We start from the raw sequence: 27589 nt of genomic DNA, 5'->3' as shown, positions 1-27589 counted from the left end.
TGAGCTTGAACTAGTTTGAAAGAATCACGAGTACCACTTTTGGTTTGTTTTTGAAGTAGTTTGAAAGAATCTCGGGGTCCCCTTTTGTTTTGAATTTGAAGTAACTTGAAAGAATCTCGGGGACGCCTTTTGTTTTTAATTTGAAGTAGTTTAAAAGAATCTCGGGGGCTCCTTTTATTTTGTTTGGGAAGTAAATAATTTGAGAGAATTTTAAGGACATCTTGAATCTGGTATTTGAAGTAATTTGAAAGGATCTCAAGGCCCCCTTTTGTTATGATTTTGAAATAGTTTGAAAGAATCTCGGGTACCGCTTTTGTTTTGGATTTGAAGTAGTTTGAAAGAATCTCGGGCACCCCTTTTAGTTTTGATTTTGAAGTAGTTTGAAAGAATTTCGGGGGGCCTTTTTTAAATTTGAAGTAGTTTAACAGAATCTCGGGGGACCCCTTTTATTTTAATTTTAATGATAGTTTGAAAGAATCTCGGGGACCCCTTTTGTTTTGAATTTGAAGTAGCTTGAAAGAATCTCGGGGGCTCCTTTTGTTTTGTTTGTGAAGTAAATAATTTGAAAGAATTTTAAGGACATCTTGAATCTGGTATTTGAAGTAATTTGAAAGGATCTCAGGGCTCCCTTTTGTTCTGATTTCGAAGTAGTTTGAAAGAATCTCGAATACCACTTTTGGTTTATTTTTGAAGTCGTTTAAAAGAATCTCTGGTACCCCTTTTGCTTTATTTTTGAAGTAGCTTGAAAGAATCTCGGGGGCTCCTATTATTTTGTTTGTGAAGTAAATAATTTGAAATAATTTTAAGGAAATCTTGAATCTGGTATTTGAAGTAATTTGAAAGGATCCCAGGACCCCCTTTTGTTCTGATTTTGAAGCAGTTTGAAAGAATCTCGAATACCACTTTTGGTTTATTTTTGAAGTAGTTTAAAAGAATTTCTGGGACCCCTTTTGTTTTGAATTTGAAGTAGCTTGAAAGAATCTCAGGGGCTCCTTTTGTTTTGTTTGTGAAGTAATTTGAAAGGATCTCAGGGCCCCCTTTTGTTCTGATTTTGAAGTAGTTTGAAAGAATCTCGAGTACCACTTTTGGTTTATTTTTGAAGTAGTTTAAAAGAATCTCTGGGACACCTTTTGTTTTGAATTTGAAGTAGCTTGAAAGAATCTCGGTGGCTCCTTTTGTTTTGTTTGTGAAGTAAATAATTTGAAAGAATTTTAAGGACATCTTGAATCTGATATTTGAAGTAATTTGAAACGATCTCAGGCCCCACTTTTGTTCTGATTTTGAAGTAGTTTGAAAAAATCTCGTGGACCTCGTTTGGTTTGTTTTTGAAGTAGTTTGAAAGAATCTCGGGGACCCCTTTTGTTTTGAATTTGAAGTAGCTTGAAAGAATCTCGGGGTCCCCTTTTGTTTTGAATTTGAAGTAGCTTGAAAGAATCTCGGGGTCCCCTTTTGTTTTGAATTTGAAGTAGTTTGAAAGAATCTCGGGGACGGCTTTTGTTTTTAATTTTGAAGTAGTTTAACAGAATCTCGGGGGACCCCTTTTGTTTTGAATTTGAAGTAGTTTGAAAGAATCTCGGAGATTCCATTTGTTTTGTTTGTGAAGTAAATAATTTGAAAGAATTTTAAGGACATCTTGAATCTGGTATTTGAAGTAATTTGAAAGGATCTGAGGACCCCTTTTGTTCTGATTTTGAAGTAGTTTGAAAGAATCTCGAGTACCACTTTGGTTGTTTTTGAAGTTATTTGAAAGTATCTCGGGGGGCCTTTTTTATTTGAAGTAATTTAAAAGAATCTCGGGGACTTCTTTTGTTTTTGAAGTAGTTTGAAAGAACATTGAAAATTCGAGAAATTAAAAATCGCTAAACTGAAGAATTGGGAATTGAAAAATCGAAAAATTAAAATACAGGAAAAATAAAAAAAAATTGAAAAAAAACAAAAATTTTATCGAAAAATTTGAAAAAAAAGAAAACCTGGAAAATAAAAAAAACTGAAAATTGAAAGTGAAACATTCGAAAAATTGAAAATTGCAAAACTGGAACGTAGAAATTAGAAGATTCGAAAAAACTAAATCGGGAAACAAACAAAAATTAAAAAACGATAATCTGAAAAAACAAAATTATAAAACGTAAAATTGGAGACTCGAAAACTTGAATCGGAAAACCAAAAATCGAGAAAATAAAATTCACGAAACTGAAAAATGGAACTTTCGAAAAAACAAAAAAATGTATTAGGAAAAAAATTGAAATCTAGAAACTGAAATATCGGAAATTAAAAATCGGACAAATTAAAAAATGAAAAATGAAAACCCAATAATTAAAAAAATTAAAATTCAAAACTCGAAAAACTGAAAAATCGAGAAACTGAATGCTTTAAAAAATCAAAATTTAAAACTGGACACTAGAAAACTTGTAAATCGAAAAATCAAAGAAGTGAAGATAAAAATAGTGAAATTGAAAAGCTGAAAATTGAAAAAACAAAAAATCGAAGAACTGCGAGTCAAAAAATTTCAAAAAAGTCGAAAAATCGAAAAACTGAAAAATCCAATTAAAAGAAACGAAACTTTGAAAAACTGAGGAATTAAAAATAGACTAACTGAAAATTGAAAATTCCGAAAAACTATAATCGTAAAATTGAAGAAATGTAAATCGCAAAATTAAAAAAAATTCAAAAGTCGAAAAATCGAGAAATTAAAAAATTAAAAGTTGAATATTCCAAAAACCGACAGTCGAAAATTGAAAAAACCAAAAATTAAAAATCGGCAAATCTGAAAAATGAAAAATTGAAAATAAAGAAAAATTATAAAATCGGAAAACTCCAAAAAAGTCGAAAAATCGAAAATTGAAGAGATGAAAAGTTAATAGTATATCGAAAAATTAAAAGTCGGGAAAACTAAAAATTAAAAAAAACTGATAAAAGAAAAATTTAATTGAAGAATTACAAATACAAGAATTCGAAAAAATTCAAATTTGAAAAATCGAAAAATTTAATCCAAACTTATATTGAAAGGATCTTAAGGATATCTTCACTGGTTTTTGAAATAATTTGGAAAAATCTCGGGAACCACTTTTGTTTTAATTTTAATGTAGTTTGAAAGAATTTCGGGGGGTCCTTTTGTTTTGTTTTTGAAGTAAATAATTTGAAAGAATCTTAAAGACATCTTGAATCTGGTATTTGAAGTATTTTGAAAGGATCTCGGGGACCCCTTTTGTTCTGATTTTGAAATAGTTTGAAAGAATCTCGAGTACCACTTTTGGTTGTTTTTGAAGTAGTTTGAAAGAATCTCGGAGGCCCTTTTTTATTTGAAGTAGTTTAAAAGAATCTCGGGGACCCCTTTTCTTTTGTTTTTGAAGTGGTTTGAAAGAATGGCAACACTGAAAACTTAAGAAATTAAAAATCACGAAACTGAAAAATCGGGAATTGAAAAATCGAAAAATTAAGAAACAGGAAAAGCAAAAAAAAATTGAAAATTACAAAACTGGATTATACATATAACTAAACCTAGAAACTGAAGAATCGAAAAATCTAAATTGGGAAACATAAGAAACGAAAAATTAAAAAACGAAAATCTGAAAAACCAAAATTGAATAACGTAAAATCGAGAAATTTTAAATTAGATACCCGAAAACTTGAATCGAAAAAATAAAAATCACGGAACAGAAAAATCGTATATTGAAAAATTGACAAAACTGAAAAATGGAACTTTCGAAAACACAAAAATTGTACTCCTAAATAAAAAAATTGAAAAAATTAAAGTTGGATATTGCAAAATTGAAAATCGAAAACTGAAATATCGAAACATTTAAAGTCTAGAAACTAAAAGATCGGAAATTAAAAATTGGGCAACTTTGAAAAATTGAAAAAATTAAAATTCAAAACTCGAAAACCTGTGAATCGGAACACTGAAAACTCTAGAAATTAAAAATCGCGAAACTGAAAAATCGAAAAATTAAAAAACAGGAAAAATAAAAAAATTGAAAAAAAAAAATTTTATCGAAAAATTTGAAAAAAATCAAAAGCTGAAAAAGTTAAAAAATTGAAAATTGATGGTGAAATACTTATTCGAAATATTGAGAATTGAAAAACTGGAATATCGAAAATTTAAAAACGTAGAAACTGAAGAATCGAAAAAACTAAATCGGTAAACATAAGAAACGAAAAATTAAAAAACGAAAATCTGAAAAACCAAAATTGAAAAACGTAAAATTGAGAAATTTTAAATTAGCTATTCGAACTCTTGAATCGAAAGACTAAAAATCGAAAAAATAAAAATCACGAAACTGAAAAATCGTATATTGAAAAATTGACAAAACTGAAAAATGGAATTTTCGAAAACACAAAAAATTGTACTCCTAAATAAAAAAATTGAAAAAATTAAATTTGAATATTGAAACATTGAAAATCAAAAACTGAAATATCGAAACATTTAAAATCTAGAAACTAAAAGATCGGAAATTAAAAATTGGGCAACTTCGAAAAATGAAAAAATTAAAATTCAAAACTCAAAAACCTTTGAATCGGAACACTGAAAACTCGAAAAATTAAAAAACAGGAAAAATAAAAAAATTGAAAAAAAAAAAATTTTATCGAAAAATTTGAAAAAAATCAAAAGCTGAAAAGTGAAAAAATTAAAAACTGAAAGTGAAACATTCGAAATATTGAAAATTGAAAAACTGGAATACCGAAGATTTAAAATCCTAGAAACTGAAGAATTGAAAAAACTAAATTCGGAAACATAAGAAACGAAAAATTAAAACACGAAAATCTGAAAAAAGCAAAATTAAAAAACGTAAAATTGGAAAATTTAAAACTGGATACTGGAACTTGTAAATCGAAAAATCAAAGGAGTGAAAATCGAAGAACTGCAAATCAAAAAATTTGAAAAAATTCCGAAGTGGAAAAATCGAACAATTGAAAAATTTTAAGCTGAAAATCCGAAAAATTGAAAATAGCAAATTGTAAAATTGAAAAAAAGGAAAATTTAAAAATCAAAAAACTTTGTGAAAGATCCAACTGAAGGAAATGAAGCTTCGAAAAATCAAAAAAATTAAAATTCAAAACTCAAAAACCTTTGAATCGGAACACTGAAAACTCGAAAAATTAAAAAACAGGAAAAATAAAAAAATTGAAAGTGAAACACTCGAAATATTGAAAATTGAAAAACTGGAATACCGAAGATTTAAAATCCTAGAAACTAAATTGGGAAACATAAGAAACGAAAAATCAAAACACGAAAATCTGAAAAAAACAAAATTAAAAAACGTAAAATTGGAAAATTTAAAACTGGATACTGATACTGTAAATCGAAAAATCAAAGGTGTGAAAATCGAAGAACTGCAAATCAAAAAATTTGAAAAAAAGTGGAAAAATCGAACAATTGAAAAATTTAACGCTGAAAATCCGAAAAATTGAAAATAGAAATTGAAAAATTGGAAAAAAGGAAAATTGCAAAATCGTGCAACTGCAAATCGAAGAATTTGAAAAATTTCAAAATTTAAAGATCAAAAAATTGAAAATTTTGGATTTGAATATTTGAAAAATTGAAAATCGAAAAACTTTGTGAAAAATCCAACTGTAGGAAATGAAGCTTGAAATATTTAAAATTCGCACAACGTAAAACGTGAAATCGAAAAACTCTCAGTTTATAAAAATTGAGGAATTAAAAATCAACCAACTCGAGATTGAAAATTTGGAAAAACGATAACTGTAAAATTGATGAAATGTAAATCGCAAAATTCTAATTCGAAAAATCGAAAAATTTAAAAACTGAAAGTTGAACACTCAAAAACCGACAGCCGAAAATTGAAAAAACGAAAAATTAAAAATCAGGAAATATGAAAAATGAAAGAATTGAAAATAAAGAGAAATTATAAAATCAACAAACTTCAAAAAATTCTAAAGTCGAAAAATCGAAAAACTGAAAATCGAAAATTGAAAACATGAAAAGTTGGAATACCAAAAAAATTAAAAGTCGGGAAAACTGAAAATTGAAAAAATTGAAAAAAGAAAAATTAAGTTGAAAAATTACAAACGCAAGAATTCGAAAAAATTCAAATTTGAAAAATCGAAAAATTTAATCCAAACTTATATTGAGAGGATCTTGAGGATACCTTCACTGGTTTTTGAAATAATTTGAAAGAATCTCAGGGACCCCTTTTGTTTTGAATTTGAAGTAGTCATATTTACCAACTATTTTTGGGTATACGGTATTTTCTCGATGTCTGTACATTGTACAGCGTGGTAACAAAATAAAACACAATACTCCTATTCAAGCATTAATTTTCCACAGACTAAATGTTCAGTTAAAAAGAAAGTGATTAATTATATATGTAGTTTAATTATTCTAAGGTTGGCATTACAAAGTTTAACACGAATTGCCAATTTAGTGTTTACAAATCAAATTAAAAATGAAACCAAACTGTCAACGAAACATAACTTTAAATTATTTGACACTACAATAAATCACTAAACCGACACTGCCAACGTTACCAGTTGTATTTTCAAAGAAACTACGTTGTGGATTTTTATTATTGGAACAACAAACAATGATTTAAAGGAAGTTTCTTGAACACTTAACGCTTAAACCGTTATAAATAACTCCGATATTCAGACGAGAATAATTCACTGGTTAAAAACTTGTGACTTTGATTGAATCAAATTCTCGGAAAGAATTACGCAAAGCACAGTAACATAAATAATGTGATATTGATCTTTATAGAGAAAGTAAATAACGTTACTATAATTACAGTTGCTTTAATTAAGCACTTTATAATATTATAGCCGCAATTATATGGAAACAGATATACTTAAATGCCGTATTTATGGACTTTATTCGTGATTAAAATTAAAATTATATGCACAGTCATAGCACCTGTTGAATTTAAATAATAATTCTCTGATGGTGTTTGAGCGCGAAACTAGATGGCGCTGTTGATTATTTTTATGGCAGATATGTTTTGAAAATTCCAATCCGCTACGTCACCCACTACGTCTCCGTCATGTCATTTCATCGGTCACTTTCACTACCAGAATAATATTGTAAAATCTCTAGTTCAACTTTCAGCTTTGACTTACGACGAGGAGTCCTCCGAAATCCACGACGAAGACGAGCCCACCGACTGCCTGTCCGACCGGCAGGCGGCGCTGCTCGATGGCGGGGAATTCTACGTCCCCGAGTGTACGTCCGACGGCCGATATAAAAAGGTACAAAAAGTAGCACAATAGATAAGCCGCTGCATTTCAGCGACTGGTGTTTTGATTGTTCGTAATAAATAAGCTGACCTTTCTAGTTCCATGTTACATCAAAACGATAAGTAATTTTTATTGGTCTCTTTAGATTTATTTATAATTACAAGACGCCTTTTTATCTATAATTGAGCAATAAATTGTTTTAATGCATGACACGTTCTCTTGGAGCACATGTGCTGCGTGATGGCCGATGCCCATAAATCAGGAAAATCCCCGAGGGCGCGCACTTATCTCTAAGTAGACAAAAATGGGTTTTAATAAATCAGTTTTACGGCTGCGTGCCTTTGGGGCAGGTTGGGAAATGACTTAGAATGCTTCTGAGGGTTGGAAAGTGTTTACCTAACTGTTGTACAACGGAAACAATTCGCTTTCCGATTACTACTGGTTTCCTGGCCATAAAATCATAGATTAATATAGATGCGGCGCCTGAGAACTTGTTTGATCTACCGACCAGAGCGCGCTCAGGCCATTGTCGACTCTAAGCGTTCAGGAGCAATTTGGTTGGTTTGGACTATAATTTTTACGAGAAATAGTTGGTCGGTTTTTTATAACGACTAAGCGAATATTTTTGGTACATATTTAGACGATGTTACATACATATTTTGTTTAACTAAGAATTAATTCTTTATTTGTGTTTTATACTAGCAAAACGTTTTAAACTAAGAATATTGTTGAAATCGTAGTAACCCAGTGTATGATATCAACAGTGAGAAAACAAAATGAAAAATAAAAATAATCGAAAAATTGAGAAATCTAATAATAGAAAAATCGAAACCTTAAAAAATCGTAAAGCCGAAACATTGAAAAATCGAAATATCGAAGAACTGAAAATCGAAAAAATGTAAAATTCAAAAATCTAAAATTTAAAAACCGAATAACGAAAAATCGAGAAATCGAAACCCCCAAATTTACAAAATCGGATAACTGAAAAATCGAAACACCGAAAGACTGGAAAACCGAGAAACCGAAAAATCAATTTTTTCGATTTTCCATTTTCCGATTTTTCAATTTTCGGAGTTTTTCCTTTTCGATTTTTCGACTTTGCGATTTTCAATTTTTCTATTTTCGAATTTCCATTTTTCGATATCTTGGAGTTTTCCATTTTTTTCCTTTTGGATTTTTCCATTTCCGAATTTTCGGTTTTTTGATATAGGAATTTTTTCGATTTTCCATTTACCGACTTTTCAATTTTCGTTTTCAAATTTTTAATATTGTTCCGTTTCGAATTTTCGATTTTTCGAATTTCCATTTTTCGATACATTCGAATTTTCCATTTTTTTTTCTTTTCGATGTTTGTATTTCCTAATTTTCGGTTTTTCGATATCAGAATTTTCAATCTTTCAACTACATTTTACAACTTTTTCACTTTCCGAAATATTTTTAAATTTTTTCGTTTTTCGATTTTTTGTTTTTTCATTATTTTTTAGACATTTCATCTTGTATTTTTCGAGTTTCCGATATTCGAATTCCCAATTTTTTTATTTTTCGTTTTCCAAATTATTTAATTTGTCGATTCTTCGATATTCGAATTTTCAGTTTTTTTTCTTTTCGATTTTTCGACTTTGCGATTGTTTAATTTTTCGAATTTCCATTTTTGGATATTCGAATTTTCAATTTTTCGATATCCGAAATTTCAATGTTTAAAGTTTTAGATTTTTCAATTTCCCGATTTTTCGACTTTCCGCAAAGTTGTTCCATTGTTTCGATTTACCGATTTTTAGATTTTCCATTTTCGGATTTTACGAATTTCCATTTTTCGATATTTGAATTTCCCATTCTTTTACTTTTCGAGTTTTCGATATCCGAATTTTCGGTTTTTCAGTATCCGAATTTTCAATGTTTCAACTTCTGGATTTTTCAATTCTTCGATTTTTCGACTTTCTGAAAGATTTTTCTATTTTTTCAATTTTTCGGATTTTGGATTTTTCAATTTTTCGAATTTCCATTTTTTACTTTTAGTTTTTTTGATTTCCTGAATTTTCAGTTTCCTGTTGTTTTGAACCTTTTGGAAGATTGTTAATTTTTTCGATTTTCCATTTTCCGATTTTTCAATTTTCGGAGTTTTTCCTTTTCGATTTTTCGACTTTGCGATTTTCAATTTTTCTATTTTCGAATTTCCATTTTTCGATATCTTGGAGTTTTCCATTTTTTTCCTTTTGGATTTTTCCATTTCCGAATTTTCGGTTTTTTGATATAGGAATTTTTTCGATTTTCCATTTACCGACTTTTCAATTTTCGTTTTCAAATTTTTAATATTGTTCCGTTTCGAATTTTCGATTTTTCGAATTTCCATTTTTCGATACATTCGAATTTTCCATTTTTTTTTCTTTTCGATGTTTGTATTTCCTAATTTTCGGTTTTTCGATATCAGAATTTTCAATCTTTCAACTACATTTTACAACTTTTTCACTTTCCGAAATATTTTTAAATTTTTTCGTTTTTCGATTTTTTGTTTTTTCATTATTTTTTAGACATTTCATCTTGTATTTTTCGAGTTTCCGATATTCGAATTCCCAATTTTTTTATTTTTCGTTTTCCAAATTATTTAATTTGTCGATTCTTCGATATTCGAATTTTCAGTTTTTTTTCTTTTCGATTTTTCGACTTTGCGATTGTTTAATTTTTCGAATTTCCATTTTTGGATATTCGAATTTTCAATTTTTCGATATCCGAAATTTCAATGTTTAAAGTTTTAGATTTTTCAATTTCCCGATTTTTCGACTTTCCGCAAAGTTGTTCCATTGTTTCGATTTACCGATTTTTAGATTTTCCATTTTCGGATTTTACGAATTTCCATTTTTCGATATTTGAATTTCCCATTCTTTTACTTTTCGAGTTTTCGATATCCGAATTTTCGGTTTTTCAGTATCCGAATTTTCAATGTTTCAACTTCTGGATTTTTCAATTCTTCGATTTTTCGACTTTCTGAAAGATTTTTCTATTTTTTCAATTTTTCGGATTTTGGATTTTTCAATTTTTCGAATTTCCATTTTTTACTTTTAGTTTTTTTGATTTCCTGAATTTTCAGTTTCCTGTTGTTTTGAACCTTTTGGAAGATTGTTAATTTTTTCGATTTTCCATTTTCCGATTTTTCAATTTTCGGAGTTTTTCCTTTTCGATTTTTCGACTTTGCGATTTTCAATTTTTCTATTTTCGAATTTCCATTTTTCGATATCTTGGAGTTTTCCATTTTTTTTGCTTTTGGATTTTTCCATTTCCGAATTTTCGGTTTTTTGATATAGGAATTTTTTCGATTTTCCATTTACCGACTTTTCAATTTTAGTTTTCAAATTTTTAATATTGTTCCGTTTCGAATTTTCGATTTTTCGAATTTCCATTTTTCGATACATTCGAATTTTCCATTTTTTTTCTTTTCGTTGTTTGTATTTCCTAATTGTCGGTTTTTCGATATCAGAATTTTCAATCTTTCAACTACATTTTACAACTTTTTCACTTTCCGAAATATTTTTAAATTTTTTGTTTTTTCATTATTTTTTAGACATTTCATCTTGTATTTTTCGAGTTTCCGATATTCGAATTCCCAATTTTTTTATTTTTCGTTTTCCAAATTATTTAATTTGTCGATTCTTCGATATTCGAATTTTCAGTTTTTTTTCTTTTCGATTTATCGATTTTTTGATTTTCTATTTTTCGTCTGCGAATTTTCGATTTTTCAGTTTTTTGAGTTCCCATTTTAAAATTTTTCCACAATCGACTTTTCGCATTTTTACTTTTCGATTTTTCCATTTCTTGGTTATTTAATTCTTCAATTTTTCGATATTTGATTTTTCATTTTTTTTTGACCCAACGATTTCTCGACTTTTCTATTTTTCGACTCCGATTTTTCGATGTTCAAATTTTGAGCTTTTCATTTTTCAATTTTTCAATTTCCGAATTTTCGGGTTTTCGGTTTTTTCATTTTTATTCAATTTGTTTGATTTTTCGAGACTTCGATTTTTCTATTACCGAATTTTCAATCTTTCAACTTTTAGATTTTTCAATTTTTTCGATTTTCCATTTTTCGATTTTTCAATTTTAGGAGTTTCCAAATTTTCAATTATGTTCTTTTCGATTTTTCGACTTTGCGATTGTTTAATTTTTCGAATTTCCATTTTTGGATTTTCGAATTTTCAATTTTTCGATATCCGAAATTTCAATGTTTAAAGTTTTAGATTTTTCAATTTCCCGATTTCCCGCAAAGTTGTTCCATTTTTTCGATTTACCGATTTTTCGATTTTCCATTTTCGGATTTTACGAATTTCCATATTTTTACTTTTCGAGTTTTCGATTTCCGAATTTTCGGTTTTTCAGTATCCGAATTTTCAATCTTTCAACTTTTGGATTTTTCAATTCTTCGATTTTTCCACTTTCTGAAAGATTTTTCTATTTTTTCAATATTTCGAATTTTCAATCTTTCGATAATCGAATTTTCAATCTTTCAATTTTTAGATTTTTCAATTTACCGTTTTTCAACGTTTACACTTTGCGGAAGATTTTTCTATTTTTTCAATTTTCCAGCTTTTTTATTTTTCAATTTTTCGATTTTCAATTTTTTTACTTTTCGATTTTTTGATTTCCTAAATTTTCGATTTTCATATCCGAGTTTTAAATCTTTTTACTTTTAGAATTTTCAGTTTCCTGATTTTTCAATTTTTTACTTTCCGGAGGATTTTTCAATACATTCGATTTCCGAATTTTCGGTTTTTCAGTATCCGAATTTTCAATCTTTCAAATTTTAGATTTTAATTTCCCGTTTCTCAATGTTACCACTTTCCGAAAGATTTTTCTGATTTTTCGATTTTCGGATTTTTTTGATTTTTCGATTTCCGAATTTTCGGTTATTCCGATTTTTCGACATTCGAATTTTAATTTTTTTTTACTCTTTTCGGTTTTTCAATATTCGATTTATCATTGAACAGTTTTTAACATTTGATCTTCTAATAGTCGATTTTCCAATATTCGAATTTTAAATTTTTTTACTTTTTCATTTTTTGATTTCCCGACTTTTCGATTTTTATATCCGTGTTTCAAGTTCAGATTTTTCAGTTTTTCAACTTTCCGAAAGATTTTTCAATTTCGATTTTTCAATAAATATTTCGTTTTTCGAATTTCGGCTTTTCGATCTTTCCACATTCGAATTTAATTTTTTTTACTTTTCGATTTCGCGATTTACGATTTTTCAATTTATCCATTCTTCAGTTTTTCGATTTTTTTAGAATTTCCAATTTCTCGATTTTTTTATTTTTCAATTTACCGGAAAATTTTTCAATTTTCGATTTTTTGATTTTCCGATTATTCAGTTTTTCGAACTGTCGACGTTCAAATGTTATTTTTCGACTTTCCTATTTTCGATACTCAAATCTTCAATTTTTTACTTCTCGATTTTTTATTCCCGGAGTTTTCGATTCCTTGAATTTTCTATATCTGAATTTTTAATCTTTTTACTTTCATAATTTTCGAAGAAATGGGAAAATCAAAACATCGATTAATTGACAATTCGAAAAATTGAGAGTTCATGAAAAATTTGAAAAATTAAAAAATCGAAAATCTGACAAAATGACAATTGAAAAACAGAAAATCTAAAACCGGGAAGTCGAAACATCAAAAGATTAAGAAATCGAAACACTTAAAAAATTCGAAAACTTGAAAAATTGAAATATCGAAGAACTGAAATGAAAAATCGAATTTTAAGTATTGAAAAATTAAAATATCAAAAAACTGAAAAATCTAAAATTTAAAAATCGAAGAATTGAAAAACCGACAATTGAAAAACAGAAAACCTAAATCCGGGAATTAAAAATCGGGCAAATTGAAAAATGAAAAATGAAAGCCCAAAAATTGAACAAATTAAAATTCAAAACTCGAAAAACTGAAAAATCGAGAAACTGAATACTTTAAAAAATGAAAATTTAAAATTGGACACTAGAAAACTTGTAAATTGAAACAACAAAAAAACTGTAAAATCGAAGAACTGCAAGTCAAAAAATTTCAAAAAATTCCGAAGTCGAAAAATCGAACAATTGAAAATTTTTAAGCTGAACATCCGAAAAAGTGAAAAGGAAAATTGAAAAAATGAAAAATTGAAAAAAGCTAAACTGCAAACCGAAGAATTTGAAAAAATTAAAAATCAAAAAATTGAAACACCCAATTGAAAGAAACGAAACTTTGAAAAACTGAGGAATTGAAAATAGACTAACTGAAAATTGAAAATTTCGAAAAACGATAATTGTAAAATTGGAGAAATGTAAACCGCAAAATTAAAAAAAAATTCAAAAGCCGAAAAATCGAAGAATTAAAACTCAACAAATCTGAAAAATGAAAAAATTTAAAATAAAGAAAAATTTATAAAATTGGAAAACTTCAAAAAATTCCAAAGTCGAAAAATCGAAAATTGAAGAGATGAAAAGTTAAAATATCGAAAAACTAAAAGTCGGGAAAACTGAAAATTGAAAAAACTGAAAAAAGAAAAATTGAATTGAAGAATTACAAATGCAAGAATTCGAAAAAATTCAAATTTGAAAAATTGAAAAATTGAATCCAAACTTATATTGAAAAAATCCCAAAACTGAAATATCCAAAAACTGAGAATCCAAAGAATCGAAAAATTGAGAAATTGAAAAATCAAAAAAGTGAAGTCGAAATATCGAAACCTTAAAAAAAATCGAAAAATTGAACAATCAAAAACCTGCAAAATCGTAAGATCGAAAAATTAAATATCAAGTAAACTGAAAAATCCCAAAACTGAAATGTGCAAAAACTGAGAAATTAAAAAATTGAAAAATTGAGAAATTGAAGAATCAAAAATGTGAAGTTGAAAAATCAAAACAGAAAAATTGAAAAACCAAAAAACCTGAAAAATCAACTAATTGAAAAATCGAAATATTTAAAAATCGTAAAATTGAAGAGAAAAATTGAAAATCGAGAAATTGAAAAATTGAGAAATTGTAAAAACCAAAAATTGAATAATAAATAAACTGAAAAATTAAAAATTTGAAAAATTCAGAAATCGAAGAATCAAAAAAGTGAAGTTGAAAAAGCAAAATAGAAAAATTCAAAAACCAAAAAACCTGAAAAATCAATTAATTGAAAAATCGACAAATAAAGAGTTTATAAAAGTCAAAAATTGAAAAATCGAAATATTTAAAAATCGTAAAATTGAAGAGAAAAACTGAAAATCGAGAAATTGAAAAATTAAAAATTTGAAGAATTGAGAAATCGAAGAATCAAAAAAGTGAAGTTGAAAAATCAAAATAGAAAAATTGAAAAACCAGAAAGCCTGAAAAATCAATTAATTGAAAAATCGACAAATAAAGAGTTTATAAAAGTCAAAAATTGAAAAATCGAAATATTTAAAAATCGTAAAATTGAAGAGAAAAACTGAAAATCGAGAAATGGAAAAATGGAGAAATTGTAAAAACCAAAAGTTGAATAATAAATAAACTGAAAAATAAAAAAATTGAAAAATTGAGAAATCGAAGAATCAAAAAAGTGAAGTTGAAAAATCAAAATAGAAACATTGAAAAACCAAAAAACCTGAAAAATTAATTAATTGAAAAATCGACAAATAAAGAGTTTATAAAAGTCAAAAATTGAAAAATCGAAATATTTAAAAATTGTAAAATTGAAGAGAAAAACTGAAAACCGAGAAATTGAAAAATTGAGAAATTGTAAAAACCAAAAATTGAATAAAAATAAACTGAAAAATTAAAAATTTGAAAAATTGAGAAATCGAAGAATCAAAAAAGTGAAGTTGAAAAATCAAAATAGAAAAATTGAAAATCCAAAAAATCTGAAAAATCAATTAATTGAAAAATCGACAAATAGAGTTTATAAAAGTCAAAAATTGAAAAATCTAAATAATTAAAAATCGTAAAATTGAAGAGAAAAATTGAATAATAAATAAACTGAAAAATTAAAAATTTGAAAAATTGAGAAATCGAAGAATCAAAAAAGTGAAGTTGAAAAATCAAAATAGAAAAATTGAAAAACCAAAAAAAACTGAAAAATCAATTAACTGAAAAATCGACAAATAGAGTCTATAAAAGTCAAAAATTGAAAGATCGAAATATTTAAAAAATCGTAAAATTGAAGAGAAAAACTGAAAATAGAGAAATTGAAAAATTGAGAAATTGTAAAAACCAAAAATTGAATAATAAATAAACTGAAAAATAAAAAATTTGAAAAATTGAGAAATCGAAGAATCAAAAAAGTGAAGTTGAAAAATCAAAATAGAAAAATTGAAAATCCAAAAAATCTGAAAAATCAATTAATTGAAAAATCGAAATAATTAAAAATCGTAAGATTGAAGAGAAAAATTGAATAATAAATAAACTGAAAAATTAAAAATTTCAAAAATTGAGAAATCGAGGAATCAAAAAAGTTAAGTTGAAAAATCAAAATAGAAAAATTGAAAAACCAAAAAAACTGAAAAATCAATTAACTGAAAAGTCGACAAATAGAGTCTATAAAAGTCAAAAATTGAAAAATCGAAATATTTAAAAATCGTAAAATTGAAGAGAAAAACTGAAAATAGAGAAATTGAAAAATTGAGAAATTGTAAAAACCAAAAATTGAATAATAAGAATAATAAGAATTAAAAACTTGAAAAACTGAGAAATCGAAGAATCAAAAAAGTGAAGTTGAAAAATCAAAATAGAAAAATTGTAAAACCAAAAAACCTGAAAAATCAACTAATTGAAAAATCGACAAATAAAGAGTTCATAAAAGTTAAAAATTGAAAAATCGAAATATTTAAAAATCATAAAATTGAAGAGAAAAGCTGAAAATCGAGAAGTTGTAAAATTGAGAAATTGTAAACACCAAAAATTGAATAATAAATAAACTGAAAAATTAAAAATTTGAAAAATTGAGAAATCGAACAATCAAAAAAGTGAAGTTGAAAAATCAAAATAGAAAAATTGAAAAACCAAAAAACCTGAAAACTCAACTAATTGAAAAATCGTAAAATTGAAGAGAAAAACTGAAAATCGAGAAATTGAAAAATTGAGAAATTGTAAAAACCAAAAATTGAATAATAAATAAACTGAAAAATTAAAAATTTGAAAAATTGAGAAATCGAAGAATCAAAAAAGTGATCTTGAAAAATCAAAATAGAAAAATTGAAAAACCAAAAAAACCTGAAAAATTGAAAAATCGAAATATTTAAAAATCGTAAAATTGAAGAGAAAAACTGAAAACCGAGAAATTGTAACAACCAAAAATTGAATAATAAATAAACTGAAAAATTAAAAATTTGAAAAATTGAGAAATCGAAGAATCAAAAAAGTGAAGTTGAAAAATTAAAATAGAAAAATTGAAAAACCAAAAAACCTGAAAAATCAATTAATTGAAAAATCGACAAATAAAGAGTCTATAAAAGTCAAAAATTGAAAAATCGAAATATTTAAAAATCGTAAAATTGAAGAGAAAAACTGAAAATCGAGAAATTGAAAAATTAAGAAATTGTAAAAACCAAAAATTGAATAATAAATAAACTGAAAAATTAAAAATTTGAAAAATTGAGAATTCGAAGAATCAAAAAAGTGAAGTTGAAAAATCAAAATAGAAAAATTGAAAAACCAAAAAGCCTGAAAAATCAATTAACTGAAAAATCGACAAATAAAGTGTTTATAAAAGTCAGAAATTGAGAAATCGAAATATTTAAAAATCGTAAAATTGAAGAGAAAAACTGAAAATCGAGAAATTGAAAAATTGAGAAATTGTAACTACCAAAAATTGAATAATAAATAAACTGAAAAATAAAAAATTTGAAAAATTGAGAAATCGAAGAATCAAAAAAGTGAAGTTGAAAAATCAAAATAGAAAAATTGAAAAACCAAAAGGCCTGAAAAATCAATTAATTGAAAAATCGACAAATAAAGAGTTTATAAAAGTCAAAAATTGAAAAATTAAAAAATCGAAAAAACGAAGAAATTGTAAAATCCAAAAATTGAATAATAAATAGGAGTAAACGAAAAATCCCCAAACTAAAATTTCGAAAAACTGAGAATTCGAAAGTTGAAACCGCAAGAAATTATGATCGAAATCGGTTAGGATGTGTATCAGATCACGAATCATGGCTTATAAATCAAATCGTTTCCGAACGCTTAGAGTCGACATTGGCCTGAGTGCGCTGTGGTCTGTAGATCAAACGAGTTCTCAGACGACGAACTGTAATTCGTGTGACCTGAATTAAAGTGAAGGAAACAATAAGCAGCTTGTAAGATTCTGGTAAATCAAATGTCAATTTGTCGAAAGTAAAACGCATCGTTAAAAATATTGACATTTTATCTAGTTAATTTTATTCCTAGTTAGAAACAAACACTGTTGCCAACATAAGTCGAGGAGTCCTCAACCGTAATTTAGTTTAAACTATGACGCTTCTCTATGTTGTCTGATAAAATCTAGAGTACTGTTTTGACTCTTGAATAAAAATAAAAAAAAACAAATAAATAGAATTTATTAAATTTTCAGATTCAGTGTTACAAAGCGGCCGAATACTGCTTCTGCGTGCACGAAGACACCGGCCAGAACATCCCCGGCACCTCCGTGAAAAACGGCAAGCCCCAGTGCGACCAACCTCCGAACGTAAACCGCCCCATGAAGGGCTGTCCCTTCGAGAAAAAGACAATTTTCTTGCGGGACCTCCTGCAGTTCTTGCACGTGCGCATGAAGAAGAACAACGACACCAAGAACCTGAACAGTCTGCCGTGGATGTCCTCCAAGGAGGAGCAAGCGGCCACTTGGAGTTTCGTCGACTTCGACAAAAACAAGAACAAGCTGCTGGACAGAAACGAGTGGAAGCTTTTCAAAGAGGTTGTATCCAAGGAGAAGAGTCTGAGGAAGTGCGGGAAGAAGTTGCCCAGGTACTGTGATATAAACAAAGATCGACACATCAGTATGACGGAGTGGATGGACTGTCTGAATGTACAGAAGGGTAAGTGTATTTTTTGTTGTCGGGTTGGCAACATATTGAAAATTTCAGCATTGCCAACTTAAATTATTTGTGTTTTTGTTGCAGAAACGATTACAAGGCCCCCTATGTCTCCCAGAACCGGCAAGAAAAATCCGTTGGATGTGTTGATGGAAGACTAGTGATTTTGTGACGTAGTTGTTGACAGACTGGATGACCCAGCTTTATTCGGACCGGCGAAAGCCACGGCAACTCTTGTGATTATAGTGTAGTGTATAGCTTTCATCTTATCGTAATGCATCGTGCTTATTTATTCTCAAGTGTATTAACAACCTGGCAGTGGTTGTTAAGTGTTTTATCCAAATTTTATTGATCCTCTCGGAAAGCTTTGTTGATGGATTTTTAGTATAATTAAAAACCACTTTGTTATTGTCTGACTATTTAAGAAAAATAAAGAATGAATATTATTTACACTTTAATTCACCAATACAATTACGCTGTCCATTTGAGGCACCTAGTGTCCATATGGGTCTCCATACACTTAATACTACAGTACCTCATCCCACACGCCACACACGAGTAGTGTCCAAAGTACCCACAAACGGCACAAAAGTGCCTCGGAGGCAAACTTGACTCCTCTGAAGCTACGTCTATGTAAGACACCCGACCCGTCATCTCGGCTTCCACGCGGTCTTCGTCCACAAGTTGCTGAAAGTTCTTCCGAAACTTGGTTTGGTAATACTCGGCCGTGCGCTCCCTCTTCTTCGTCCTAGTCGATCTCTGCTCCAAGTTGTCTTCGAATTTGGGCACCTTCTTGCTCATTACTAGGTCGGCGTGGGGATCGTCTTGGTAGTTGTCGGACTCCAGGAGCTCCATGATTTTCCTGTGGCGACGCCGTCGTTGAGTTTCGTCAATCACTCTGCGTTTGTCGCCTTCTTTTATGCGGCTGGAGCCGCGTAGCTGCGACGGTTTGAGGGATTTCATCATGTTTGGGGCTGATTTTTAGCTTCACAGGTTAGTTGTTTACGGGTAAGATGTGAGGTTAGGTTAGTTGAATAGCAATGACAGGGCGGGAATTTTAAATTATGAAACATTGCAAGGCAAGGAAAGGCGAATAATAAATATACAAACGCAAATGAGCAAAAATTTAGTCTCAAAATTGAAGTTTTTCGTTGAAATTTGGGTAAAATTTCCTTTTGGGTTCAGAAAATCTCGAAAAAGGGAAAAATCACTCGGGTTGGTAATACTGTCAACATTATTGAAATGGTGAGAGGCAGAGGCGCCGACCTATAGAATTTTTAGGGGGCAAAATGTGATGATATTATGACAAATAAATCTTATTAGTATGTAGTACAATCGCACCCAAATGTTTTGAGCCTATGGGCGGATCGTTTTTGCCTGCCCTCACCGAAGAAGGCGGTCCAAATCCTTCAAGGGCAGAATTTGTAGGTAGGCTCAAACTACAACGAAATTCACATTTTACCCTATAAAATTTTATTGACAATAACGGGACGGACAGTAGTTACATATACATTTGGTAAGAAATATTTATGGCTCACACCAGTTCTCTGGAATTTGTCGGAGAAGATTTAGCAGGTAGTTGTTCCCATAAAATAATGGTCACTTTCGTTCGTGAGTAACCATGGTGCGGACATGAATTATTTTGCTTTCTAACATCTTTCGACCAATTGTTCCGTATAAAAAATTTCATCACTTTTTCAAATAAAATACTCTTAAAAAAAAACGATATTGTCGTTGAGTGACATGTAACCGGCATAATAATAAAAACGTGCCATTTTTGTTAACTGATATGTTTTTCATAAATGTCGCAAAATTATTAAATTTGTCTAATCATCCCCACCAATAATGTGATGACGTCACTTGAAATTTATGCATAGTAAATGGGTTTTAAATTGTATACAGTAACATAGTCCTACACATGTAGTTTATGACTCCGTGTTGAATTTTTATCCGAAACGTCCAGATTTTTGGAAAAAAAATTAAAATTATAAAACAATATTTTGCAATTTAATTTTGCATTTGCAAAATCGAATACTTTGAAATCTTGCAGATGTTTTAAAATGATGATAAACATGATACATTTTTAATTAAAATATATTTGCTTATCCCCTCTAAAAAAATTTTGACGTCACCTCAAAGTTTTGCAGAATAAATCCTATCTTAAATGTATAAAATATGATGAGTTTTATACTTGTGATTTATCACTGCATTAATATTTTTTAGATTTGGTTATACAGGCTGTCTCAAAAAAGTTAATGACTGAGTCAATTTATTTTATTGAAGAGATCAAGAATAGCAAAACTGAATACTTTGAAATATTGTAGATGTTTTGAAGTTTTTGTAAGCATGGTAAATTTTCGAAAATTTGATTAATCAAATATGCGCAAAATCAAAAATCGGAAAAACTGAAATTCACTAATGCAAAAAACAGAAAATCGAAAAATACAAATCGTAAAAATCGAAAATCTAAAAATGGCTAATCAAAAAATCGAAAATTCAATGAATCAAATACCTAGGTCGATCGAAAAGTGGAAATTCACAAACCTCAAAAATCGAAAAATCGAAAATTGAAAAACGGGAAAACCAAAAAATCGAAAAGTCAAAAATTTGTAATATTGAAAATTAAAAAAATCAAAAACAAAAATAAAAAAATCGGAAATTTAAATAATCAAAATATATAAAGTAAAAAAAATTTCAAAGCCTAAAAACTGAAACGAACAGAAAAATCGAAAAAGCAAAAAATTGGAAAAACAAAAATTCGAAAAATCTAAAATCGAAAAAGTGGAAAATCGATGAATTCAAAAATCGAAAATTCGACTACTCAAATTTTCTAAAAATCGAAAAATCATAAAACTGAAAAATCCAAAATTCTAATCATCGAAAGTCTGAAAACTGAAAATCGAAAATTCTGAAAAGCGGAAAATAGAATATCGAAAAATTTAAAAGAAAGAAAATTGAAGTCTAAAAACCGAAGAATGGAAAAATTAAAAATCAAAAATTCGAAAAATCAGAACCGAAAAATTCAAAGATTTAAAAAGAAAATCGAAAAATCAAAAATCTGAAAATTGAAACTCAAAAATTTGGAAAATCGAAAAGTAAAAAAATTGAAGTCTAAAAGCTGAAAAATGGAAAACTGAACAATCGAAAATTCGAAAATCAAATATCGAAAAATCGAAAAGCCGAAAAATTGAAAATTCAATGAATCTAATACGTAGGTCGATCGAAAAACTGGAAATTCACAAATCTGAAAAATCGAAAATTTGCAAGATTGAAAAACCGAGAATTGAAAAATCAAAAAACCGAAAATTCGAAAATTCATAATATTGAAAACTCTAAAAGTCGACAATTCAAAAATCAAAAAACTGGAAAGTAAAATAATCGAAAAATCGAAAAGTAAACAAATTGCAAAGCCTAAAAACTGACGAACAGAAAAATCGAAAAATCGAAAAATCAAAAAGTGGAAAATCGAAAACTGGAATTTGAAAAATCGAAGATTGGAAAATCGAAAAATCGAAAATCGGAATATCGATAATCGACAAATTAAAAAACCGAAAAATCGAAAGATTAAAAAATCGGAAATCGAAAAATGAAAAAAAAAACGTAAATTCAAAAATCGAATAATCCGAAACTAAAATAATAGAAAAGTGGAAAAGTAAAAATTGCAGTCTCAAAACTAACGAACAGAACAATCGAAAAATAAAAAAAAATCGAAAAATATTTAAACATGGAAAGTCGAAAAATCGAAAATCGGAAAATGGAAAAACCGAAAAATTGAAAATCGAAAATTCGATGAAACAAATACTCGAAAAAGCGAAAAGTAAAAAAATTGCAAGGCCTAAAAACTGAAAAATCAAAAAATCGAAAAAATGAAAATCGAAAAAACGACGATCGAAAAAAAATTAAAAAATCGAAAAGTGGAAAATCGGAAAGTAACAAAATTGAAATCTAAAAGCTGCAAATTGCAGAACCATAAAAACTGGAACAAACAGAAAAATCGAAAAACCACAAAAGCGGAAAAACCAAAATCGAAAAATCGTAAAATCAGAAAATGGAAAATCGAATGATCGAAAGTTGAAAAATCGAAGGTCGAAAAATAAAACAACCGAAAAATCGAAAAATTTTTGATTAATGGAAAATCGAAAAATCGAGAATAGAAGAATTAAAAAACGGGAAAATCGAAAAATCGAAAATCGAAGAATTAAAAACGTAAAATCGAGAATTCAAAAATCAAAAAAATCGAAAGTAAAATATAATCGAAAAATGCAAAAAAATTGCAAAGTCTAAAAACTGACGAACAGAAAAATCAAAAAATCTAAAAATGGAAAGACGAAAAATCGAAAATTGAAGGAATGGCAACTTAAAAAATCGAAGCATCGAAAAATCAAAAAAACGAAAAAACTGTCAACTCGAAAAATCAAAATACCGCAAATTTGAAAAATCAGAAAATTAGAAAGTAATAAAATCGAAAAGTTGATAGAAAAATGGAAACTGAAAAATCTAATTCGATGAAACTGTTGGTCGAAAAAACGAAAAATCGAAAATCGAAGTGACCTTTTTTGAGACAGGCTGTATAAGTAAATCTAAAAAATATTACTGCAATGATAAATCACAGGTATAGACTCATCATATCAAATTTTACGATGACGTCATGCATTTTTTGGCGAAGATAAGCAAATACATTTTGATCGTGGCTTTGAAAGTATTCTTCGACTTTCGTTCCATTTCAAAATTTACTCTTTGTATATGTCAGTGGTCACAACGAGTTCACTAACTACGCTGAAGTATGCAAAGATTAAATTTGTCACCGAAAAGATGTCGGAAGTGATAAATTATCCTATCGGTCGAAGAACGTTCGGTCTGGTGTTACACCTCGACCCAAGAGAGACCGCAGTAAAGGATAACAAATGGAACGGATAAAATAAAGCGTCAAATATGACTGATAAACTTTAAACCAAAATTATGAAGTTTATAAACTGAACATTTTTTTGCTTTTTGAAATGTAGTACACTTCAAAAAATGTCCGTGACTTACTTTAATGTGAATTTTATAACTATGGTCGGCACAATTAGACCTGATATTAGTGTGATTTTGAGCAAGTTCTCGATGTTATTAGAGCAGGACAGGTTTTTTTTTCTAACTAATTGACAAGATTTCAAAGTATTCAGTTTTGCAATTCTTGATTTCTTCAATAAAATAAATTGACTCAGTCATTTTTTTTTGAGTCACCTGTATGTATAAACAAATCCAAAAAATATTAATGGAATGGTAAATTACAAGTATAGACTCATCATATTCTAAACATTTTAGATAGGATATTTATAAAATTAAAACTAATTCAGGGTAAGAATTTGGTCAACACGTAAATTTCGTTGTAGTTTGAGCCTACCTACAAATTCTGCTCTTGGACGATTTGGACCGCCTCCTTCGGTGACGACCGGCAAAAATGATCCGCCCATAGGTTCAAAACATTTGCGTGCGATTGTACCATTTGATACTAACTGAATTTAAAATAAAATGCTTAATCCATGATTGCTTTGAGTTTGGCAATCTCATTTTGACAATTGTGGAAAAAGAGGTTACGCGCGTGTGCATGGTGGTACTGCAGCCAGTCGGAAATCTCCTCCGGCGCCGCTAATAAATTTTTCAGTGTGCCTCTTGATCTTTTGCAACCGATTAATCACGAGAAAATTATTTCTAAAAATTCCTTTTACGGAATTTTATTCAAAGGTTACAACACAAACTCAAGCAAGTAAGTAAATAATTTAACTACTAATCTGTTGAAAATGTTGGCATTTTGGGGGAATGCTACGGCTTTTTTGTAAATGGATGGCCGAAGAAGTCCAGAGGTTGCAGATTTGCACTTCGAAGAGGCTCACGGTGACGCAGAGATGGCGAATTAACACATGCACATTAGCGGCGAACAACATTGGTAGAGCACTTACGGCTTCAGTATAGCCCAGATTGATCTGACTGTATGTCATCGATCAAATGGGGCTCTAGAGGCGAGTCAACGATGAAAAAAAATGTTAAAAATTAATTAACGTCAAAGTGACACTGCCCAAGTCATGGATTAGGCATTTCATTTTAAATTTAGATAATATCAAGTGGTACAGGGTATTAGTATATTGGGTTGCGTTAAAAGAATTTTCAGAAGTAATTCTCTCGTGATTAACCCTGTATATACAATGCTATCGAAAAAACGCAAAATTGTACAAAGATGGAAAATCGAACAATTAAAAAGCAACTTGGAAAATCGCAAAAATAAAATATCTGCGAACTAAAAAATCGAAACACAAAAATTTTACTGAAAATTAAAAATCATAATGAAAATCGAGAAATCGAAAATGTAAAAACGAAATACGGAAAATCGAAACATTAACAATTAAAAAAAACAAAAATTTAAAAATCTCGAAAGGACAAACTTATTAAAAGTGAAATTTGAAAAAATCGAAAAATCGGAAAATTGTAAAATTGTAAAATTGAAAAATCCAAAAATTAAAAACTGAAAAATCGAAAAGAAACATTGAAAAACCGAACAGTTTAAAAATTGAGAAATCGAACAACTGCAAAAATACAGAAACTCAAAATCGAATAATTAAGAGGTCAACAATTGGAAAAAAAGACAGTTGATGAAAGATGAAATGAAAAGAGTCGGATTGAAATATCATCGTTAGAGATTGGCAATAGTTAACCTAAGTGTTAATGAATTTCAATAATTTTCTTCATCAATACCATCCATGCTTTTCAACGAACGTAATAACTATATCTAATCTCAAAATATATTTCTGAATGCCCCTGTTTCAGAATGCAATGATACACCACTGGTGTCTCCTTGTACCATGACAGGAGGAAGAAATTTAGTGCATATTTTGACAAATATTTCTCCATATAAATCCGACTTTAGACTGGTTGTTACCACATTTACTCAGATATGATAAGGATAGCAGTCTGTTAATTTATGTGTGTTAGTTAATATTGGATTTTGGAAAGTATAGTTCAAACCTCAAAATAAACCGCCAAATTCGGTTGAGTTTGTTCCTTAGGGACTTTCTGTTTATTACTAAATAGTGTTGGTGTGAGTGCTTGTTAAAATTATTCGATTCAAAATTACGAACAAAAAAGTGGTGTTTTTAAGTGCAAAAACCAGTTCCTGCCCAATATTCGAAGTGTTTTCAGGTACGACTTACGTTTATTATAGTTTTTACACATTTTTCTAACATAACCTCAACCACTTGGCAAAAATCAAACAACCGCTTCAGCGGCCCCAAGATCCGTATCCTCTCAAAATAAAACTCGTACAAATTATACAAAAATATATTTTTTGTTGAAGTTAAGACACATCAATAAGCTCAGAATTCTTTTTGCTGGCGTGAAATTTCGCCATTTCTCGCCTCGTTTTAACCAGAACCCTGTGACCAGCACAGTCTAGATTTTCAACGTAACACTTATTTTTACAACACTTCTTGCAAAGCTGATACACACATTTAGAGCCCTGGAACAAACCTCGCGTAAAAAACAAACTAAACAAACCGCCTGACTTACTAATGGGTTAACGCATTTTGCACATTTGAGCAGAGACCTTTCGGATTGCAAAGACTCGAGTTTTTGCGGTCTTCTACCGATTCTTCGCAGTTTCTTCATCCGCTTTCTACTGATCTGGTTACCTTCGCTGTCTTCATAGTGTCTTTTGGATTCCTGCTTCTAAAAATAATAAAATTAATTGAAAGCCTATTGAAGTTTTGGAATTTTACGTTTGAATTTTCTTCCATTTTCTTTAGGTGTTCTTCAGGGCATGCGCGCACGTATGGTTGGCATAACCACGGTGGAAGAACTAAATTTTCACAATTGGCCTCAGTGGTGTCGGTCCATAAGCTCTCTCCTTCGTGAAATGGCTCATACATGTCTTTAATAACATTGATAATTCGCCTAAATTCGCCCATGTTATTGGCAGCCCCTAACTGAATTCTCAAATTATTGTTACTTGGAATGGACAACCTACAACAATTGTGTGTTTTATTGTTTCATTCTGTCAAAATCATCTCTCACACATGATGGAACAATTTAAATAAATGCCCCCGGATGTATGACATAGGACAAGGATATTGATCCACGAGATCCAGATATTCTAAAGCAGGCACCCACGCTGGTGGATTCTGCCGCATAAATAAGGCTGGATTGTATAAATTCCCTTCGGCTGTCATCACAGCAACAGCGCCGGTTTCTTCAAGGCACCTATCCACATCTTCCATACACTGGATATTCCCATTAGAAATGACCGGAATATCAACAGCTTCCCTAAAATCTAATTTTATTCCAGAAAACTACTGATAATTTAAGTACCTCACTGCCTTTACATAGCCCCAATCAGCGAGCCCCGTCAAGGGTCCTTTTTGCTCCCTTGTCCTCCCATGGACCGTCAACATTTTACACCCAGCTGACACTAACATTTTAGCATAACTAACCGTCTTCTCCACACTCTCAAACCTTCTCACTTTACAAGTAATCGGTACTTTGACCTTAGAACTCAATAAACTAACTAGAAAAAAATCGTTTGGCATTACAACGTCAGTGTAAAAACGTTATTAGTGTTACCCATTTCGTGAAGCAAAGGCCATTCATCTTGCAAAAAAGCCCCATAGTGCCCCCTTTTTGCGATGGCCTGGGGGCACCCCAAATTAATATCGATCGCGCTGCAGTGGTCCTGGGCCAGTAAAGCCGCCTCCAGCATGATCTTGGGGTCGTTCCCACAAAACTACGCAATTATTTTTTGTTTTTAATTGTGAGTTAGTTGGTGTTACCTGAACAATTAAAGGTTTGTCTGAGTCACACGACGCTAAAGCCTCGTTCCGGTATTTGGAGTCCTTGGCGAAAATAGCACTGTGCAGCATGGGGGTGTAGCACAGCTGAGCCCCGTATTTTCGGCTGAGGAGTCTCCAAGGCAGTTCGCTGGCGTCCACCATGGGGGCTACTATTTTGGTGGGGGCCCCCAGGGTGTCTCGCCAGAAGTCCATGGCTGTGTTAAACTAAATTGTTTTGGTTGAGCACCACACGGTCTAGATAACCTCACATTGTTCAGGTGTTGAACTGTCAATGAAATGTCATTGGTCTGTGGACAGGGTGCCACTTTTGCGGACATGCGCTATACGTGTCCAGTTAAAATAATTTCCATTATAATTATTTCTAATTTCTAATATAAATAATAATAGTAATATAAGAAATATTGTTTGTTCATTTCATCTTCAATATTATTGTTTTCATTTGTGTGGTCAATTTTTTCAGGTTTCAATGTTATAATTTTTAGTTTCTGATTTTTTCGTTATCCGATTTTTTATTTTCGCTATTTTTGAAACATTTCGGTATTTCAATTTTTTTTATTGTTCAATGTTTAATTTTTTCAATTTTTCAGTTTTC

General features: G+C 29.5%; 3 protein-coding genes across 6 annotated transcripts in view; 1 reads left to right on the top strand and 2 right to left on the bottom strand.

Moving 5' to 3' along the window:
- Window positions 1-18624, top strand: part of Magu (magu) — an 87175-nt gene extending 68551 nt beyond the window's left edge. For 3 of the 4 annotated variants that reach the window (XM_064059001.1, XM_064058999.1, XM_064059002.1), the window contains 3 exons: window positions 7061-7200; window positions 17719-18181; window positions 18266-18624. In XM_064059001.1, the coding sequence (XP_063915071.1) occupies window positions 7061-7200; window positions 17719-18181; window positions 18266-18339 (677 nt within the window). In that variant the 3' untranslated portion in view covers window positions 18340-18624. Of the gene's footprint in view, window positions 1-7048; window positions 7201-17718; window positions 18182-18265 lie in introns of all 4 variants that reach the window. The other variant, XM_064059000.1, reaches the window with a different exon arrangement.
- On the bottom strand, window positions 18616-19202 carry LOC135131329 (zinc finger HIT domain-containing protein 1). Its single transcript, XM_064059003.1, has one exon. It carries the CDS (start codon window positions 19142-19144, stop codon window positions 18650-18652), a length of 495 nt encoding a protein of 164 aa, XP_063915073.1. The 5' UTR covers window positions 19145-19202; the 3' UTR covers window positions 18616-18649.
- Window positions 19203-25478: 6276 nt separating this feature from the next.
- LOC135131319 (tRNA-dihydrouridine(16/17) synthase [NAD(P)(+)]-like) lies at window positions 25479-27278 on the bottom strand. The gene is made up of 7 exons (XM_064058988.1): window positions 26977-27278; window positions 26771-26930; window positions 26519-26714; window positions 26225-26473; window positions 25930-26173; window positions 25721-25879; window positions 25479-25670 (listed from the first exon to the last, which is right to left on the bottom strand). The coding sequence occupies exons 1-7, from the start codon at window positions 27187-27189 to the stop codon at window positions 25509-25511; spliced, it is 1383 nt and encodes a 460-aa protein (XP_063915058.1). The 5' UTR covers window positions 27190-27278; the 3' UTR covers window positions 25479-25508.
- Between the last annotated feature and the right edge of the window lie 311 nt (window positions 27279-27589).

Source organism: Zophobas morio, unplaced genomic scaffold (genome assembly GCF_036711695.1).
Source record: "Zophobas morio isolate AGI-343-1 ecotype UQ-CSIRO unplaced genomic scaffold, CSIRO_AGI_Zmor_V1 ptg000020l, whole genome shotgun sequence".
Classification (NCBI taxonomy): Eukaryota; Metazoa; Arthropoda; class Insecta; order Coleoptera; family Tenebrionidae; genus Zophobas; species Zophobas morio.
The sequence above is the reverse complement of the archived record's forward strand: the minus strand, read 5'-3'. Positions and strand labels throughout refer to the sequence as shown.

Bases quoted from the DNA above. Each gene is read 5' to 3' on its own strand.
- LOC135131329 (XM_064059003.1), bottom strand. From the start codon at position 19,144: ATGATGAAATCCCTCAAACCGTCGCAGCTACGCGGCTCCAGCCGCATA.
- LOC135131319 (XM_064058988.1), bottom strand. From the start codon at position 27,189: ATGGACTTCTGGCGAGACACCCTGGGGGCCCCCACCAAAATAGTAGCC. The intron at 26,474-26,518 runs GTACTTAAATTA...ATTAGATTTTAG, and splicing joins GGCTATGTAAAGGCAGTGAG to GGAAGCTGTTGATATTCCGG. The intron at 25,880-25,929 runs GTAAAATTCCAA...TATTATTTTTAG, and splicing joins AAATGGAAGAAAATTCAAAC to AAGCAGGAATCCAAAAGACA.